The 18,696-nt window shown below is 52.4% G+C and overlaps 7 protein-coding genes across 7 annotated transcripts; 3 read left to right on the forward strand and 4 right to left on the reverse strand.

Moving 5' to 3' along the window:
* Positions 1-799: 799 nt before the first annotated feature.
* Positions 800-1,433, reverse strand: SETTUDRAFT_162402 (uncharacterized protein). Its single transcript, XM_008022688.1, has one exon. The coding sequence runs from the start codon at positions 1,201-1,203 to the stop codon at positions 895-897; it is 309 nt and encodes a 102-aa protein (XP_008020879.1). The 5' UTR covers positions 1,204-1,433; the 3' UTR covers positions 800-894.
* A 55-nt stretch (positions 1,434-1,488) lies between these two features.
* Positions 1,489-2,459, forward strand: SETTUDRAFT_18494 (uncharacterized protein; the record flags this gene model as incomplete). The annotated part of the gene is made up of 3 exons (XM_008021900.1): positions 1,489-1,654; positions 1,716-2,284; positions 2,409-2,459. 3 exons carry the CDS (start codon positions 1,489-1,491, stop codon positions 2,457-2,459), a joined length of 786 nt encoding a protein of 261 aa, XP_008020091.1.
* Positions 2,460-2,667: 208 nt separating this feature from the next.
* On the forward strand, positions 2,668-2,898 carry SETTUDRAFT_152874 (uncharacterized protein; the record flags this gene model as incomplete). The annotated part of the gene is made up of 1 exon (XM_008022689.1): positions 2,668-2,898. The coding sequence occupies one exon, from the start codon at positions 2,668-2,670 to the stop codon at positions 2,896-2,898; it is 231 nt and encodes a 76-aa protein (XP_008020880.1).
* A 1,836-nt stretch (positions 2,899-4,734) lies between these two features.
* Positions 4,735-7,564, reverse strand: SETTUDRAFT_162404 (uncharacterized protein). The gene is made up of 4 exons (XM_008022690.1): positions 7,530-7,564; positions 7,319-7,471; positions 7,178-7,265; positions 4,735-7,127 (listed from the first exon to the last, which is right to left on the reverse strand). Exons 1-4 carry the CDS (start codon positions 7,557-7,559, stop codon positions 5,008-5,010), a joined length of 2,391 nt encoding a protein of 796 aa, XP_008020881.1. The 5' UTR covers positions 7,560-7,564; the 3' UTR covers positions 4,735-5,007.
* A 979-nt stretch (positions 7,565-8,543) lies between these two features.
* On the forward strand, positions 8,544-10,207 carry SETTUDRAFT_113869 (uncharacterized protein; the record flags this gene model as incomplete). Its single annotated transcript, XM_008022691.1, has 4 exons — positions 8,544-9,070; positions 9,316-9,614; positions 9,796-9,912; positions 9,972-10,207. 4 exons carry the CDS (start codon positions 8,544-8,546, stop codon positions 10,034-10,036), a joined length of 1,008 nt encoding a protein of 335 aa, XP_008020882.1. The 3' UTR covers positions 10,037-10,207.
* A 314-nt stretch (positions 10,208-10,521) lies between these two features.
* Positions 10,522-12,361, reverse strand: SETTUDRAFT_133700 (uncharacterized protein; the record flags this gene model as incomplete). Its single annotated transcript, XM_008022692.1, has 3 exons — positions 10,522-11,415; positions 11,481-11,864; positions 12,068-12,361. The coding sequence occupies 3 exons, from the start codon at positions 12,359-12,361 to the stop codon at positions 10,522-10,524; spliced, it is 1,572 nt and encodes a 523-aa protein (XP_008020883.1).
* Positions 12,362-17,799: 5,438 nt separating this feature from the next.
* Positions 17,800-18,597, reverse strand: SETTUDRAFT_18499 (uncharacterized protein; the record flags this gene model as incomplete). The annotated part of the gene is made up of 1 exon (XM_008021901.1): positions 17,800-18,597. The coding sequence occupies one exon, from the start codon at positions 18,595-18,597 to the stop codon at positions 17,800-17,802; it is 798 nt and encodes a 265-aa protein (XP_008020092.1).
* Between the last annotated feature and the right edge of the window lie 99 nt (positions 18,598-18,696).

The following is an 18,696-nucleotide window of genomic DNA, read 5'->3' on the forward strand; positions in this document are numbered from 1 at the left end:
AGGGCCCATTTGTCAACGTTTAGAAATCCATGTATGCCAAGGTCCGGCGGCGCCCCAATACTACACTTTGGAACAAATGTTCGCATTGGGAGCTAGGGCCGAGCGTCGAGCTGAGGTCTACTGGCTCCACAGGCCCATGATTGGATGGCAGGTCGAGAGCCTTGTCCATCTGATACCGTACCCGGCTCTTGTATAGGCGTATTGATGAGTTGGGAACAGGCGATGCCGCCCTATTTTGGTGACGCCCGACACCTGATCGACTGCAGATCAACAAGTTTACATCTTACGAGCCGTACATGGAGGGGGGTTTATACGGGCAACTGCGTATCCTATTGGCTCGATAGTAAGCCTGTTGTTGAGACTTTGTTGGTTCCCTGCGCATCGGCTAGGTGTCTTAGGAGTGTGCGATAAGACTGGCAGTTGGGTTGGTTGTCGTTCCCAGGCCGCCAGAGCCAGCGCAAGAGTGTCTCGGGTGCGCACGTGTTCTAAATGTAGACGGGGTGATTAGAGAGGATGACCAAGTGTGGTGTCGCCGCCGCCGCCGCCGTGCCAAACGCTGGCAATGGATGATGCCACTGTGCAGGCCATAGCAAGGTACACACAGATTTGTGAGGTTTGGTGGTTGAAAGAGCGGAGTGAGATTTCGCGTCGCCCCTGCTTACGCATCATCCTAGCCGCCCCTAGTGGCTGACGGCCTGCGACCCGCCACAGCATAGCCTCTCTGCTCTTCTTTTCTCAGCTCAACGTTGGCGCGTCACCGTCACTGCCTTTCTTTTTCCGACCACCGCACTGCGTGTGACGGGTTTCATCTGCCGCGAGTTGCTGCATATGCCACAGGCCCGGCTCTCGCTGCTGGCGACATTCTCCACGTCACCCGCCCTCTGCATGGCCTGCTCACGTGGACGTCCTTTCATCACGGACCAAGATCGGCTCGCGTTTCCGAGATGATTCAGCCACCTGGGATGCCAGTTTTAGTCGTCTAGCGCACCCGATACAGCAGTAAGTAATCGCAGCTGGGTGGCTGGCCACATGGCTAAGCGGCATCGAGTCGGCATACGGCGTCCCAGATGGCTGGCGACCATGACTAAACACCCCAGAAGGACGCGGTCCCGCGTAGCAGTCCCGAGTCTCTGGTGACCCCGTCTCACTACTTTGCGGCGAGATTAAGGTTAAGGTTGACGGCGGCAGGATCAAACAATGCATTGTTTGCTCTCTGTTGCTCCATTGGTTCTGCTACTATTTTCGTAGCGTTTAATCAGCACTGCCCAGAAAAGGCTTCCAAGCACGGCAGAGGCAAGCTGCAGTCTCGTTTCGCTTAGCAACCGTGGCCCGCAGAGTCAGGGCCAGGGCTGTCTTTACTGCTTGAATGTAACCTTGCCGCCTATGATTAGGAATTGATCAGCGGCTCAAAAGCAAGCCTGTTTCAACGCTTTCTGTGCATAGCAATCCCATACTCTGGCTCCCGTACGTACACTTGCTGCTGGCGCCATGAACCCTCCCAGTACCACACTGCCGTCACAATCCTCACAATCTCCCCAGCGGCAGCGGCGAAGAAGCAAGCGGGTGGGAGACGCCGGAGAGCCAGCACCGAAACCCAAAAAGGTCAATAGCGAGATCCGAAAGCAACAGAACAGGATCGCTTCGCGCAACTACCGTAAGTTGCCACTCCCAAGAAAAACACTATTCTCAATCCCGTCTGACTCGTTCGGATCCAGGGGAAAAGCGGAAACGAAAGCTTCAATATCTCCAGCAGTTGATTAGCGATGAAACAGAAGACAAGAAGAGAGCTGAACCTTCCCCTGAGCGACAAGCAGTGTACGCGCCCTCACGCCCCGCAAACAACAATATCGTAGGCCCAAGTTCATCGCCTTACCAGTTGCCTTCCAGCGGTGGCCTCGGTTCTATGAGTGCCAGAAGCAAAGCTACTCACGATGCTATCCTGGCAGCTACCACCGCATCTTTCAATAGCCATCATGCTACAACTTCACAGGCATACGCTGCCTATCCTTCAAACTGGAATGCACCGCTATACTCTCCACCCCCGCCTCTCCCAGCGAACACTGCTTGGAGCATCCCGTCCATCTGGGCGTCGAGCTTTGGGCAGCCTGTCCACAGTTCTCCCCAGCCATCAGTCTATCACTACAGCCCCGAGCCAACAGCGCCCATGGGATTCGACCAGACACATGCTCTGTCGCATCAACCACAGGAATACCTTTCCAACGCATATCTCTATGGTTATGGCTCGTTTTCCGGGTCTCAACACCAGGTAACCCACAATCCCCATGTGAGTTTGCCTAGTTCCTCGCCTGGCTACCAGGGATATCGTCCTAGACCGCAATGAGGTTCGCACATCTACCCAGCTGCGGCACATCGGACGCATCGTCCGAGCAAGCTGACAAAATGAGCAGTTTCCGATTGGACATGAGCCTTCCACGTTCGACCGATACGTCTACATTTGAGACCAAACAGCGAGCTCTACTCATCATGGGCGCACGTACATGAAATCAGGGCAGCCTCGAGATACGCGTTATCTTAATCGCACGGCAACACAGTTTGCATGCCAGATGGGACTTTGAATCAGGGGGGGAGGTGCAAGAATGGGGGCCATGCGAAAATGACTATACTCAGCTCGACTGCGCATCGCTCTGCATCAGCTCACAACCTGACATGGCCATGAAGATATTTCAGGCTTCCTGGAACGAGTATCTTACCCCTCTGAGCATCGCGACGCGCACTACCCGCGAAGCTTACGCCAAGCATGAGCCACGATTGACGGCCATCACACCACGAGGTTCAAAGCCTCGCCTGGGGGCCACGCGGTCTGTGACTCGGGAGCCAGTAGAAGAGGGGGCAGTTCCGCTGTTTCACAAGCCCCAGATGCGTACAGAAAATAGCTGATAGGCTGAGGCGAGCCTGAAAAAGCCCATTTGCAAGTCTGGACTTTGCGCAGAGGGGGCTGAAATGCAAAGCAGGAACGGAAACCTTGAAAGCGTTACTGACGTCAGCTGAGCATTATTCTTCCGACGCCCTTGGAGCCAACTGGACAGACAGCTTTTGTACTCTTACTGTCCCAACCCCCCCGCTTCGTCTGAGTAGCCATGGCTTTTTGCTACGTGGTGGGCTCTCATTGTGCTTTGCTGCGATGACGGCCGCCTAACTGACTCAGGTCGACGTTGCTTCTCTAGTCTAACTTTACCCCTCTCTGCAACAAGCCGCAACAATACCCTCACCGTCTCTACACACTCTCACCGCTAGTAGTTGGGCTTGCAAGGGGAAAGATGGTCTGCAGACACAGGGGCGCAGTGAATGGCTTACATGTCGGCCACATGTCGGTCACCTTTCTTACCGACCACGAGCAAGTGATCGACGCTCGCAATCATACCGTACATTGCATCGTAGCGAGAGAGAGACACACACAGAAAGAGGGTCCCATTCAGCCCTGTCAGATACGAACTGGCTTCCGAGTAAGTTTATGCATACGACACGCCCCCACTTGTTTGTTTTTATTCTTTTTTTCCCCACTTCCTAACTCGTGCAAAGGCTCATCCTCATCCGACTTCGTACCCCTCATGCCTCAGCTACAACAACACAGCCCTATGCATAGAACTCATTCCAACGCAACCATCTCAACAGAGTCTGGACGGTCACTACAAATTACACATGCCGTGTACCCTTTGACACACGATGCCGCAGCAGTCTAGGAAATGGTAAATACATGCTTCTTCCTCCGCCTTTGCCACCATCATGACCGCACATCCCTACTCAAACCCAGCCACATGCTTCACTCGCATTCTAGCTAGCAAAAAGGCAACAAATGAAGAGAAGAAACACATGCGATATACGTATCTCAGCAAGCAAGTCAAATCAAATCATCAAAATCATGTGCTTCGATTGGAAAAATTCACCCTTGTGCGTTCCACGCGCGCCTCGTAAGACACTAGTTATCTCTACATAGTGGAACAAGCCGTGCATAAACCATCTATTATTACTACATTGCATTGGGACCCTGGGTAGCGACTAATGTGGTGTGAGAATTTCGACAAATAATAGTTGGGTAACTAGTCTATTTTCTTTTCTTCCTTGCCAGCACTGCACGAGGGTACTTTACCTCTCTCTCTCTCTCTCTCTCTCTCTCTCTCTCTCTCTTTGCTTTAGTATAATAAAACAAGAGTGTACAAGTATAAATCAAAATAGAACACAAATATTTTACATATTTAGTTCCGCATCGTGTACTATGTACATGGCATGGCTATCATGTCCCCGCCCCCCTCGCCCCTGTCCTTCTTCTTCTTCTTCACCCCCACAATCAATCTCACAAGTACCTCGTATCTGGTATCTCGCACTTTAACCTCGAAACCCCCCCCTCACCCCGGCCACCCTGTGCTCAAAAATCTATTCTACAAACCCCGCATTTCAGGTCGTCAGTCAGGTTCCTTCTCCCGCAAATGCATGACAAGACAGACAGCATTGCTATTTCTATTTTCCGCTTTGAATTTGGAAACTACCACTACTAGGCGTTCGACATACATACATACATACATTGCTGTTCATATCGTGCTGTAACTAACATGCAATGAACTCACGAACCCCAAGTCACGGCTTTCAAGAGCAAGAAAAGCAAGCAACAGAAAAAAAAGCAATCATGGTATGCTGAAACAAGCTCACGCTTACAGAAAAGCAAAGTGTACTATGCATACACCGCTCACGCTAAAAAAAAACACTAGTCAAACTGCCTTGTTGTTTTCTTTCTTTATCATTCTTCTCGTATTCACAAAGTTATGAATAGAGAGCGCATGGACTGGGTGTGGGTGTGGGTGAGGTTTCCTAGTGTCAAAACCAATTATTGTACAAAAAAAACGAAAAATGTCATGAACCCTTTTGCCGATGAGGGAAGAGAACGAGGCGGAAAACGAACACCATTTTGCCTCGTCTATGCATACATGCTTAACTGAGCATTACTCATCTTTTCTTCCCTTCATAATATCTCTCCTCATTCTGAATAATTCACTATGCAGGCAGTGGCGGTCCCGGCGGTCCGGAACCATCGCCACCGTCGCCTCTTGGTGGAGGCAATATGGCAGTCGGAAGAGGGCTGTCTGGTATTTTGATGGGCTGATTTGGCATGGCCTTCAGTCGATTGGGAAGATCCTCGCCCCGGATCACTTTGAGAATCTCTTCCTTGTCCAAAGTTTCGTACTGAACAAGTGCATCGGCGAGGCGGTCCAGCTCAGTACGTTTCGACTGAAGTAGCTCTCTTGCGCTCGACTTTGCTTCATCTATCAAGCGCCGCACTTCGTCGTCGATGAGTCGCTTGGTCTCCGGGGACACCATTTCGTAGTTGGACTTGAAGTCGACATTACCGAGCTTGTCCGAGAAGCCGCACGCAGTGACCATGTTATAGGCGAGCGAGGTTGCTTGTTGGATATCGCCAGAAGCACCGTCGGCTACGTTATCGGCACCAAAAACAATTTCCTCTGCCATCTTTCCACCCATGGACACTTGTAGTTGGCGAATGTACTGCTTGCGGGTGTGATGGTGCTCTTCCTGGGGAAGGAAGAATGTAATACCGGCAGCGTGACCACGGGGAAGAATTGTTGCCTTGTGCACATCGTTGAAGCCCTTGGTGAAGAGACCGACGAGCGCGTGACCGCCTTCGTGGTAAGCGGTGTGGATCTTGTCTTGGAGCGGAATCGTGCGCGTCTTCTTCTCGGAACCCATTGTAATCTTGTCCTTGGCCCATTCCATGTCGTTGAGGGTCACAAACTTGGCCTGAAGCTTGGAGGCACGGATAGCTGCCGAGTTTGCAAGGTTTTCCAACTCAGCACCAGAGAATCCAGGAGTGCCTCGAGCGATGGTAGAGAGATCGATATCAGGCGAAAGACGAATCTTCTTGGTGTGGTACTTGAGTATGGCCAGTCGTCCGCCGACATCAGGAAGCTCAACTTGAACGTGGCGATCGAAACGTCCGGGACGGAGAAGTGCCTTGTCTAGGAGTTCAGGGTGGTTCGTTGCGGCGATGAAGATGACACCAGTGCTTTGGTCGAAACCGTCGAGGTCGTTGAGAAGCTGGTTAAGAGTCTGGCGGTGGTAGTTGGCGTCGCGGGACTTTCGCTTGCCGCCAACGGCATCCAGTTCGTCGATGAACACAATAGCAGGCGCCTTGGAACGAGCAGCAGTGAAGAGTTCGCGGACACGCTTGGCTCCTACACCAACATAGACTTCGTCGAATTCAGATCCAGACATGTAGAAGAACGGAACGCCAGCTTCACCCGCGCAGGCACGAGCAAGCAGGGTTTTACCGGTACCGGGAGGACCAACCAGGAGAACACCCTTGGGCAGCCTTCCACCGAGCTTGTTGTACTTGTCTGGGTTTTTGAGAAAGTCGACTACGTCCAATAGTTCTTCCTTGGCCTCATCACAACCGTGGACGTCACTAAAACGTGTGGTCTGCTGTTCCGGGCGAACCTCGGCGGTAGTACCACCGCCGACCTTTTTGAGGACACCGCTAGTTTCGACGAATAGTGTAATCAGAACCAGGGATACGTAGGCAGCCAGGGCGAAACCGCAAATCCATCGGACCCACTTGAAAATGACATTCATCATCGACTCTTCGACAACAACATAGACAGGGTCGGTCTTAACGCCACTGCCGCCTTTGGTTCTGGCGACCTGAGCAGAGTTGGCGTTGGCCCCGAGAGCCTGAGTGATGGCCTGTCGTTTTTCGGGCGAGAGTCCCTCTTGGCTGCCATTGAGCTGTCCAGTCTTTGCCAAGGCCTCATTGTAGAGCTTGTCGACGACGTCATTCGTGGCGAAGAGTCCTGTGTTGTACCGGTTGATGATGATTTGAGGCATGTTGGCGCGCATAAGTGCAGAGTAGAATGTAGCCTGGGATGCTGCGCTGTTTGCATGCTTGTTAGCCGCTTGCTCTAGCCGAGCAAGCTGTTCGTGCGAAGGTCCACCGAAGAGCGAGCGTTGTTGTACGAGATTCAATCCGAGCAGTCCGGGCTTTGATAGCTGGCGGAGGTGCGATAGAGGGCCGTTGCGAGACATGGTAGAGTATTGGCGAGCCTTGAGCGAGGCGAATGGCGAAGTGCTAGCGAAAGAGTTGCCTAGTCCGAGTCGCGATGCTGCGTGATGTCAGCCTGGCTCTGGTTTAGATGTTTTTGTTTCTACTGACCTGCGGATAGTGGAGAAGACGCAGTGGTACGAGCAGTAGCAAAGGGAGCGGATTCGGCGTGTTCGGGGCGAGAAACTTGCGCGCGTGGCTATGTCTGCATTAGCATACTGGATGTCGGACGACGAAACTGGGCTTGCGTACATGCGCTCCTGCTACCAAGGCAGACGGCGATGGCCCTGCCGTGTGGAGCTGGCGGACGCCCGCAGCCATGGGCTTTCGCCCGAGGCCGTGGCGGGGAGATCGCAAGAAGGTGGACATGGAGGGCCACAGGTCGGCGGTAACAGATGCGACGTTCTGTGACTTGATCAGTGAAGGCTCAATGACGCGATGTCGGAAGCGTGGCAAAACGAACCTGAACCGCGCCGGCCGCGTGGAAGGCCATGGTGGGGGATTGAGAAGCGGCAGAGGCCGCAAAGTCTATGGGCAATACCAGATGAAAGAAAAGAAATAGAGGCGCGCGAGCGTGTGCAAGGTCGTGGCGGCGAGAGGCCACTGGACGTTGACGGTGAGGGTCGTTGGAAAGAGGCAGAATAGGCCAGTGCACATCGATCGCCGGCCCAAGACCCTTGCATGACATCGCTCTCCCACTCCCACCCTGGCTTGACACCTGGCGCTCCCACCGGTTCTTGGCGATACACACCACAGCAGCCAGCCCTCCCGTCCGCCATCTTGCCGGACGCCGTGGATTTGGGCGCGAGAGCCTCATGGCCTGCGGCTCTCTCCTCGATGGCGCAATCCGACCCCGCCCGCGCCATGGATGGACGCGTCTGGGGTGGGCCTTGAGGCTGGCGGGGAACGTCTTCTCCCAGCCTTGCCTCCATCACCGAAGAAGAATTGGCTGAGGGACGCATAGCAGGCCTCTGATTTCTTCATGCATGCATACTTTTGCACATAGACAGTCATCACAAAGTCTCTGGAGCTGCTCAAAGGCCGACCCTGGAGAGCTCCGGGCACATACATCTCGGTTGGCGGGGTTGAGTACTTAGGGAGCCAAGTCCATAGCTGCGCCAGAGCACCTCATAGCATTGGCTAGGTACATTCGTGCAATACGCCATTCAGCGAACCTCCAAGTCTAGCATACAAACATGACGTCTCCAAGATGGAAGAAGTTGTATGAATATGCAGCATGCGACGTACGCTTGTCCCCTCTGTACCCGATGCTCATGTAACTCAGCTCGCACAGCTTGCAGATGGCCTGCTGAAACTCCACGTCCCAGGCGCAGGCTTTCTCGCCGACATCAGTATACTTCACCTGCATATCTGTGGACGAAATATCCATTGACCCAGTGCAGGGCCGCTGCTCCATACGGCCAGCATTCCCAAGCCTGAGCCGAGAAAGATACTCGCGCCTGCGTCGACCTTCCTCATGGTCCCCAAGGCCACCAAGTCCTTCCCGAACCCACCCCCAATGTCGAGCAGTATCCCTGCCTCGAACCTTACAGACGCCAGGCCATACGCCGACTACACTCAGAGCGGTACCATTGTCGTGATTAGCCAGCCCCCAGGGCAGTCATGCGCCGTCGTGGGGGGCATCATGGCGGCTCGCATGCAGCATCTCGGCGCAGAGGGCGTCGTAGTCGATGGGCGCGTGAGGGACATCACTGCTCTCAACCAGACAGGATTGCCCATCTGGTCCAGGGCGACATCTGTCATCGGGGCGGGGGCGGAGACCAAGTTCCACGCACACAACGTGCCTGTGAGGATTGGTGAGACGGTTGTCGAGGCCGGAGACATCATCATGATAGATCCATTCGAGAACGGCGTGGTCGCGGTGCCACAAGGAAAGGTAGACGAGCTACTCGAGCTGCTGCCGAGGCTGATCGAAGCCGATGAGAAGGTAACTGCAGACGTGGGGCAGGGCGTCAGTGTAGAAGAGGCCTTCAAGAGGCACCGGTCGTAGTCGCCATCAATACAAGTATGCGCAGCCTCTCCATTGAGGTCGCACGCGGTTTTGCACAAGGTTGTGGCAACTCAACGCAAGAAGCCACTGAGAAGGCTCGCAATCAGATGACGCCCGCTAACCCCAAGACCGGGTCCGTGCACAGGCCATTTTCGCGATCCCGGGCTGAGAACAGCGGTTGAAGCTCTTGCCAAATCATCACCTCCAACCCTCTGCACCACCCGCATCCCACCTCAAGGACCCCCAATTGTCGCGGAGCATTCACAATGGGTATCACCGACTTCTTCACCGACGTTTGGGAGACCTTCTCCCACCCCTCGGCCGACGCCGATCACCCCGTCCAAGGTGGCACCAGCACCAAGTCACCCGCGTCCGGCACCGACGAGGAGAGCGGCAAGGAGGCCGAAGTAAACAAGCAGGACGCAAAATCGGGCGCCGACTCGGGAGAACAGGGACACAAGCCTTCCGAGGAGCCCGAGGACGAGGATGAGGAGGAAGAGGAGGAGGTGCCAGACCCAAAGGAGACACTTGAGAAGGGTGAGTTGATTTTCTGGCGGGATGCAGAACCAGATATGAGACATTGAGGGTGTCAATCGCCTGTCAAGTGCACTTTTGACCAAGTGCGTTTGCACGGGGCATATGCTGGAGGTCGCTCGGGCTCAAACACGCCATGTTCATGCGAGTATGAAATGTATGCGTGGCTGACATTGTTCCGCAGAATGCGCTGAATCCAAGGAGTGCCACGGTCCGAAGCACCACTACGACGAATGCGCCCAACGGGTAACAGGCCAGATTGAGAACAATGGCAAGGCCGACGAGGATTGCGTTGAGGAGTGTATGTCAAACACCAACCCGCGGATTGGTCTCAGGAACAATACCCTAACGTTGAAGCAGTTTTCCACCTCGCCCACTGCGCAACCCAATGCGCCGCCCCCAAGCTCTTTGCTCAGCTCAAGTAAACCAACCTACCCTCCAGGCACACTTTCCCGTACCAGCGTATAGATAGTGCATCAGGGACAGCCATTCGAACTGCGTGCAAACGATCAAGATATGATGGATGACTGTAAATACCAGACTCATGTTTAGAAATATCATTGTACTTCTATCTCTACTACCTAGCCAAAACTCACTCACACAAGCAAACTAAACATTGATGCCGGGAGCGACCGTCCTGATAGGTTTATCTAGGGCAGCAGTGAATGCCGAAAAGACTTTGGTGTGGTTGGCGAGGGAAGACGAGCAGCTGAAAGCGAAAAGAAAAACAAAAAGAAAAATTGCCGCTCGTCTTCCCGCCGAACCCCCAAGTCACAAAAAACCCCTCTGAAAACCTGATTCGTGCCCAAAAAGAGAAGAAAAAAAAAGTGACTCATGTCCATCGTTATCATCATGGCCAAGGCCGTTGTGAAGTTCCGACCCCGTCCCGCAGAAGTCATCACTGAGGCCCCTATGCAGCTTCCTCAGGAGTCAACACAGCTGTGTTGCTGTTCCCGACATCTGTCTTCAGCCTGCCTTCCCTGGTCTCCAAGCCGAGCATCTTGATGCCCAGCGCGAGCGGCAAGGGCAGGATGGCCATGGCAACGACGGCCTGGAAGACGAGTGACCAGAACATGTTTCCAGGCGGCTTGTCACCCACACCATGGGCGTTTCCCCTGCCAAGTTTCCTGACTTCCTCCAAGTCGACGGGACGGTCATCCTTGAGCACATCCATGATGATGATGAAGACGGCGCCTGCAACCTGGCCGCCGGCCCAGCAGATGGTCGAACTGATTTCCGGACTTGCCGGGAACGTGATTTCGACCATGTACTCGAGGGCCACGGGCAGCAGGGAGAAGGCGGCGGCGCCCAGCACGCCACTGAGCAGGTAAGGGGCAACGATTGTGCGGGTCTGGGGCGCCCAGACCATGGCGAGGATTGAGCCTGCGATAATGGGAGATAGCAGCTTGATGCTGAGCAGGTAGGCGTGGGTGCGATCGATAATTGGGCTCACAATGGCGCACACGACAAGGCCGGCGAGGATGAGGACTGCGCCGCAGAGGCCGGCCTCGTCTTCCGAGTAGCCGTAGGGATACAGGATCTGGTTGAGCAGGGTGGAGAAGGAGTTGAAGATGCCGACGTAGGCACTGAAGGTGAGGAAGACAATGTAGAAGGAGGGGTTGCGCATCATGAGGCGCACAGACTGCATAATGGGCATCTTGGACACGGTGCTTGAGGCGGAGGGTGGTGTAGGAGGCGCTGCGGGGACCAAGAGGGATGGGACACATGCCACGGATGCAATGATGGATACCATGAGCACCGTGTCAGGGACAGTGCCTATGAGGGGGTTGATGATGGAGGCGATCTGGTCATGTTGTCAGCTGTGAACTAGAGGGGGCGTCCCAACGGGAGGAACAAGAAGAGACTTACAGCACCACCAAGAGGATTGGCCAAGCTTGCCAATGCTGTCGCTCCCATGCGCCCCTTCTCGGTAAACCACATGTCGCTGTATCGTGTTGGTGCGGCCAAGACGAAGGGCTGTGCCAGTCCGGTCAAGATTTGGCCTACCATGACCAGCTCGAAAACGCCATTGTCGCTGGCAACGGTTCCGGCATAGCGGATCCAGTTGCCTACGAGCAGCAGGACGGATGCAGCGATGATGGATTGCTTGGGGCCTTTGTGCAGCAGATAGACGGTCAGGGGGCACGAGACGGCGAAAGCGAGCAGGAAGCCGGTAGAGAGCCAGTTGATTGTGCTTTCCGGTACGTCGAAATAAAGTGATGACGTTGTGGAGATTGCAGCAAAAGTCAACCACTGTGTTTCATGTTAGTTTTGCTGTTCTTTTTTTATATCCATCTCGCTTGAACATGGGGGTTTTTGACCGCTGCTTCGTGCCTGCCCACTAGCAAACGCAGGATCTGCAGCGACAGGCCATGGCCAGCAGTGTGGAAGGAAGAGATTATCGTCATGTTCTCGTATATACTGCGGCAATAAAAAGATGAGATGGTTCGACTTACGTCCCAACTGATGACAATGTTGAGCAGCACCAACTGCCACAGACCGATCCAGCGCCTCTTGTAGACTCTGTACTGCGGCTGCTCCTGGCTGCTGCTCTGCCTCTTGCGCTGGATGCCAAAGTGCTTCTTCCAGCGAGGCCGCCAGCGGTTCTCGCCCTCTGCATCGATGTTGATTACCTCACCCCGTTCAAAGCCAGCCTTGTTGTGGGATGCGCCGCCTGCAGCATAGTCCTCAAAGTCGGCAGGGTCCTTGACGATGGTGTCGTAGGTCTGGGTGGGCGAGAGTTGCTCCATGTCGTAGTGAGGCTGCACGGTTGCTGTGAGTGGTGCAGGGCCCTCTTGTTGCTGCGAGATAGACATGCGTCCGTGGTGCTGAGATGACCTCAGAACGCTCCCGGGCAGCACAGATGGGGCATAAGCAAACCGGGTCGGGGGACGGGATATGACGAAATGCAGTAAGATGGCAGACGACAGAGGATGGATGCAGTTACAGCAATAACCACCACGGCCGGCGGGCTCTGGGCTGCAAGTAAGTAGTTTAATTGTCGATGGGGTTTATCGGTACGCGTGTCGCACCTGTCTGGCCCAAGATTGTCAAACTGCGCCCTGGCCGTGTGTGACGCTGCGCATATGAATTCTCGTGTGCCCATCCATGGCATGGCTTGGCTGCTGCCATTCGGCTAAACCATTCACGCTGCTAAATCGGGAAGGCGGCCGACGGGGGTGAAACGGCGCTAGCGCCCTTTGGTCGCCGTATCGCTGCCTCTGCCTCTTCGCCCTCGCTCGCTGCACCCTCCTCGCCTCCTGCACACGCACACAACCACCCGCCTCCAGGAGGGGCTCTCGCCCGCCGCATTCGCTGCCCGCCCGCGGTAACGCTGCTTTCGGACTCGGTAGGATCGCGCGGCGTCGACGTGCTGCGAGTGCGAGCGCGAGCCCAGCGGCTCCTTCACCACCTTGTACATATTGCTCGCTGACTCTCCGAGATGCATCCGGATCGCCCTTATGCACAAGCCTTTTCGGAAGACCTTGCGAAAAACATCTGTGGGCTTGATTCAATACCCTGACGTGCAGGGCTGTCCGGCACACACATACATGTGACGACGCACACGTGTACCACGGTCCAATCCCACTCCCAGCCCCCCACCACCCCCCGGCATCATTCCCATGACCGCAGCCCGGGGAAACCAAGGCGGATGGCCGACGACGACAACGCCTGAAAGCGACAAGAGCCACCGTCCGTCGCCTCGGGACAGCTGCTTGCGCCGCTGCTTCTTACACTACCAGCGCCAGACGGGTGCAACACACGACAAGCCACCCTCGACTTTGCGAGCCTCTTCGCAATCTCCCAGAAACTCTAACACGGCACCCGCGAACCCTACTACGCCTTCCTGGAATCGTGCATGGTTCAGGCCTTCTAGTCTCATGCGCTTGGCTTTGCATAGCCGCCTCCACTTGATGTCGTCAAGATAGTCCGTCTGGTTCACAAACTGCTCCCACTCTTGCATTCTGCGGACCGCGGCACCTCCGTCTGGTCCGCCACGCTGCATTGGCCGCGGCCGATGCGGCCCTCCTCATCCCGACTGCGCACCTTGCCTGCCGTTATTCATCTTACTCGACTCTCCGTCTGCTGTGTGTGTCTCGTGGAACCCACCGCTCCAACAAGCCTTCCTTGTCCACCCCAACACGGCGTATTCCGCGCCAACTCTCCCTGCTTGGCAGTTGAGCCAGTTCTTTTTCCCCGCAAGGCCCACACACCGCCGTCTGCACTCTATTAATCACCTGTCTACTGTGGTCTTTGCATAGTGCCGGTGCTGTCCCGATGGCCATCAGTTCTTTGCCATAGAAACCCATCTAGGTCCATAATGACACGAGCAGGGCGGCCAAGACGGTTCAACTGACATTCCCAGGCCCGTGATTACTATACTGGACATTGTAATCAAGTAACAAAATACGTCACGTGACAGGTCAGTGGATTTCCTTTGCCAATAGTACTTAGTTTTGCTTGATTCTGGAGCTTTCGACAAATACTAGTGCCCATGCGAGTGGCAATATCGTAGGCCACACTTGGTCCCAAGGTAATATATGACATGCATGCCTGATCTGCAGTACATGAGTTGGTCAGTTTGCGACTGTGCTGCTGGATCAAAATTAGTCTGTCTTTGTTGACAAGTAACATGACAACTCTGGCTGAAACTCATACAGGCTCTGACGTATGTTGTACGAAGCGTGCTGTTTGTCGCGTTGCAAATTTCCAACTGAATCGTATTGTGCCCCAGGTTTTGGTAGCCAGACGACATGGTCATATGCCTAGCGCTCAACTCCAACGGTAGAAATGGAGAATACTCCACTTGGCCCTCGGCTTTGTCAGCCCAGACTTGGCCATGAAAAAGTCGCGCATGGAAGAGAAGGACCGTGTGGCGCAATTGGAACCCCGATGCGCCTGTGCTACTGAAATTCATGCTCACCGGAAGAAAAGAAAAATTAAAAAGAAAAATGTTGGCAAGCCAGACCCAAAGGTAAAAACGTCATCTAGTCGCAAGAGGAGTATTGAATAAGGAAGGCCAAGACAGTGAGCGATCTGCATCCAGACTTGCCTCTTTAATCGGCCCAACGCACTACATCCTACCTAAAATCCACCACTAGAGCTCCCCGGTAAGCACAGCACACGATCGTGATCGACGTAAGCAAACATCAAACAATGCCAAGTTGCTCATTTTCAGATGCTCAGAAGGTCAGCGAAAAAAATTCTGCCCTGCAACTTCGTCTGCGCTTGCCTGCTCCAACGTCATGGCTCTTAGACATACAAGCTCAAAGGACCTCCTTTTAGACCCTGCCAATTTACAGTACAATACGCCCTTGCAACAATCAGGCACCAAAGGCACCAAAGACCAACAGGAGTGTACTTCCATCACTGCCACCAACTGCGAAGCCTGCTCATCACAATCTCAACAGTGTCATCCAGTCAGGAGGTAAATTGTACGCTTGGACTTTCCCCTGTTAGCCCTCTCGGCCTGAATATCAACCCGCTCTTGGCATCAAAAACTCGACTTAAACTTTCCACACGCTTTGGGTTGGCGACTACAACATGTACACGACCCGAGCGCGCCGTTGCAGACGATTGATAAGGCTGTAAAGGGATCGGCGCTAAGCCCTAAATTGCATACACACACTGGTCCTCGGATGATCCGCTGTGCAATCCGCGATATCGTCATCCTCTGAAATTCGTGCGGCAATATTTTTTATCTCCCCAGCGACACTTGTGCCGTCACTGTAGTAGTAAGCATCAGTCAGTATCGCTCTCCCTTTTACAACTCGGCCTCGGCTCTCGGCCTGTGGTAAAGTCTGAGCCTCGGGAGCCCCGCCCCCTTGATCATCGCACATGTCACACATGTCTTATTTTAGAACGTGGCCAATAGTGCGCAGCATCTACGTACTCAAGGCGCACGAAGCATTTGGGGCTATGTTGTTGAGCACTGATCTACATACGTGTCCCACGTATGTACATACTCACTAGACAGCGTCAACTGAGCACTATGATTGCGTCTGCTTCGCGCCTTTTAATTCTCTCCACGTATCTGAGATATTTATTTGATAATGCTTGATTGAAAAGGTAGTACAGTAGGACCAGATTTCTCCGGTACTTTGCTCTGTTCGCAATATACCGTCTCATCAATTATGCTTTTATATCCTACAATGATCTCCATTAGCTTATACTCAGACGCTAAAATAACTGGGTAATTACATCAAAATATATATATACCTCTGAGACTTGGCAGCCGGATACGAACGGGAAAAGGGTAGCGCTAGGAGATAAGGTAGCAGTACTATCGCGCGAGACGAAGCGCTCGTGAGCCAGACTAGCGGGCCTCGGGCATTATGTACTCTATAGTTGCAAGGGTGTGTACGGATCGCGCGGAAGGAACAGAGTCTTATAACCCCCTATAATTCCAGTGACTAGTATGCACATAATATGCTTAGTGTAAGACGCATAATTTATGACTATTGATACCTAGTCCTATCTATTCTTCTTACAGTTATTCTTAGTAGTAGTTAAGATGTATATTACTTCTGTTAATATACTAGTTGTGCAGGGATTGATAGATTGATACGTGTGGGTGCATCGAATTAAGAGAGAATTAATCAGATTACTCTTACTATTCACAGGATTCGAATCTATCGAAACATATAGACATACCAAGCATAAGGTATCCAGTCGCTGATCACCACGTTGCCGACCCACTGGTACATCTGACCAAGTACTTCTAATAGTCACTTGATTGGGTGGTGCTGGATACTTGGTCCATACTGTGACAGTAGTTTATTCCAATATAAAACAAGGTATTACGTCTGCGCACCAATGTATATTATTCTATGCCCGGTAGCTATGTAGTAGAACGCTGGTTACTCGTGCCTTCTACTTACATTAGCCAAGGGCACTGATCTAAGCCTCTGATAGAAGTTGGAGATTTGTAACGGCGCAGGCAAGACTACTCGGGTCGGTATCGGCAGTAGTGTCACTCAGAGGCATATGGGAGTGCGTGGGACATCAAAAGAGCCTTGATTCGGGTAGCCACCTATAGGCCTTGTACGAAAGGATATCAAAAATCTATCGAACTATCTACTAGACGTGTCTTGTTATACATCTTGCTAAGGAGGGCGGTGGATCGTTACGCCGATCCGGTTCCGGATTGGGTATGACGCTTGGCAGGATAGTAACGACGTTACAAGATTGTTACTATAATATATAGTTGTAGTAGAGAAGATTAATCTTAGGAATCAAGTAGGAAATGAATCGTGGTATAGGCTAGCCTCAGAGCGGTGCTGTAATAAGCGTTAATGAGAATGTTTACAATCTCGTAGGTATCGTCTATCTCTTAATGTGGCTTCTTATCTCGCCTACTCGCTCCATCTTCAGCTCCGAACCTTTCCTATAGCGCTGTTGAGGATTAGGCTACGAATACTCCTATAAGTACGTAGGAAGATTATTCTCTTATACTACTTTCAAGTAATGCATTACCTTTTAGCACCTCACAGTCTTCTAATAGGGATTGATCCATAACGAAGGCCTCTATTTCTACCTCTAGGCATAGGCGTAGCTTAAAATCTTTATAAATCATTGAATTACAGGTAATACTATCCCTAAGAAGCAAAGATATAAAGGTCGTGTTGATGTGAAATTTCTCCAGGTTACTGAGAGCTCCGTGAGCTTCTAGTAAGCCTTTATGGATCTTCACTTCTGCAATAATAGTTTGTCTATACATAGAAGCTAGGAATGAAAATCAAGTGGGATAATTTGTAAATTTGTGCCCTAATTTACAAACCTAATATGTAGTGAAAGCCTAATGAACCTTATTAATTTATCGTTCATATATGATACCCAAGATTAAATCGTGACAGATAAGAAATATGTAGGCTTTTACATTAATTGCACTAATTTACAAGATTCAAGACTTATTGAAATCGAGTAAGATTGAGATTTTTTGATTTAAAACGCAGTATTCTATGTAACGGGAAAAAAGGATATAAGCAGATGTTCGAGGAGTTAGATGATAGTAACAAAAAAAAGAGGATGATCAGCCTCTAGGCTGTGAGTGAGCCTTCTACGAACATGTTATACCTTCACCAGCAAATCTATAACAGTGCAGAGGCTTGCCGCCTAGGTTCATCTACAGCTGGTGATGCTGCGACCTTGACTTCCTTGGAAATGAAAGACAGCATGTAAGCTTACTCTACCAACCAGGAACCTTTTGAAAATTAAGTTCCCAATTTTCAAGGATCTTGAACAATGTCAAGGCAAAGTCATCTCCAATCTCTTTACCATCATCAGAGCCACTCTCGGGATCAAGAGGAGTGAATTCATAGCGCCCAATAAGACCAGCAACCAAGCAGAGCAGCTCATCCCTAGCATACTGTTCCCCAACACATCGACGCGGACCACCGCCGAAGGTGAGGAATGAATATGTATTGCTAGCGCCCCCATTAGAACTATTAAGCCACCTCTCTGGCGAAAAGGAACGAGATTCTGGACCCCAATACACAGGGTCACGATTAAGAACCCATGGGGAGAATACGACCGCTGTTCCCTTGGGGATCGACACTCCGGCTATGGTGGCTGGCTCGATGCATTCTCGCCACAGCAACGTGTTGATCGAATGGAAACGAAGAATCTCTTGGACTACAGCGTTCAGATATTCCAGATTGTGGAACTGCAAACTGCTGACAGAATCTTCGGATGCGCTGTAAGGAGATGCGATGTTCTTTCTGATTTCGTCACGGAGGCGTGTTTGCACATCCACATGGCGCGAAAGCAGATGAATCGCCCAGCAGGCAGTCGCTGCAACTGTCTCGGTTCCAGCCGCGAAAAAATGGACCGTTTGCTCCACGAGGTCCTTGTGCGAAAAGTGGCTTGATTTCATGAGCAAACTGAGCATGTCTTCATCCTTGGAAACTTTCTGATCTTTGCTGCCGCAGCAGCTACGCTCATGGCTAGTGACGATGTCCTCGGCGGTCTCGCGCACTAACTTCATGATCCCAGAGATAGTCTTCACTGCAGGGATGGGAAGTCTTTAAGCGATGTTGGTACCGATGAGGGATGCTGCTTCCAAGGTGAGTTGACCTCGCTTTGT

The sequence above is a fragment of the Exserohilum turcica genome (genome assembly GCF_000359705.1).
Source record: "Exserohilum turcica Et28A unplaced genomic scaffold SETTUscaffold_1, whole genome shotgun sequence".
NCBI classification, from domain to species: domain Eukaryota; kingdom Fungi; phylum Ascomycota; class Dothideomycetes; order Pleosporales; family Pleosporaceae; genus Exserohilum; species Exserohilum turcicum.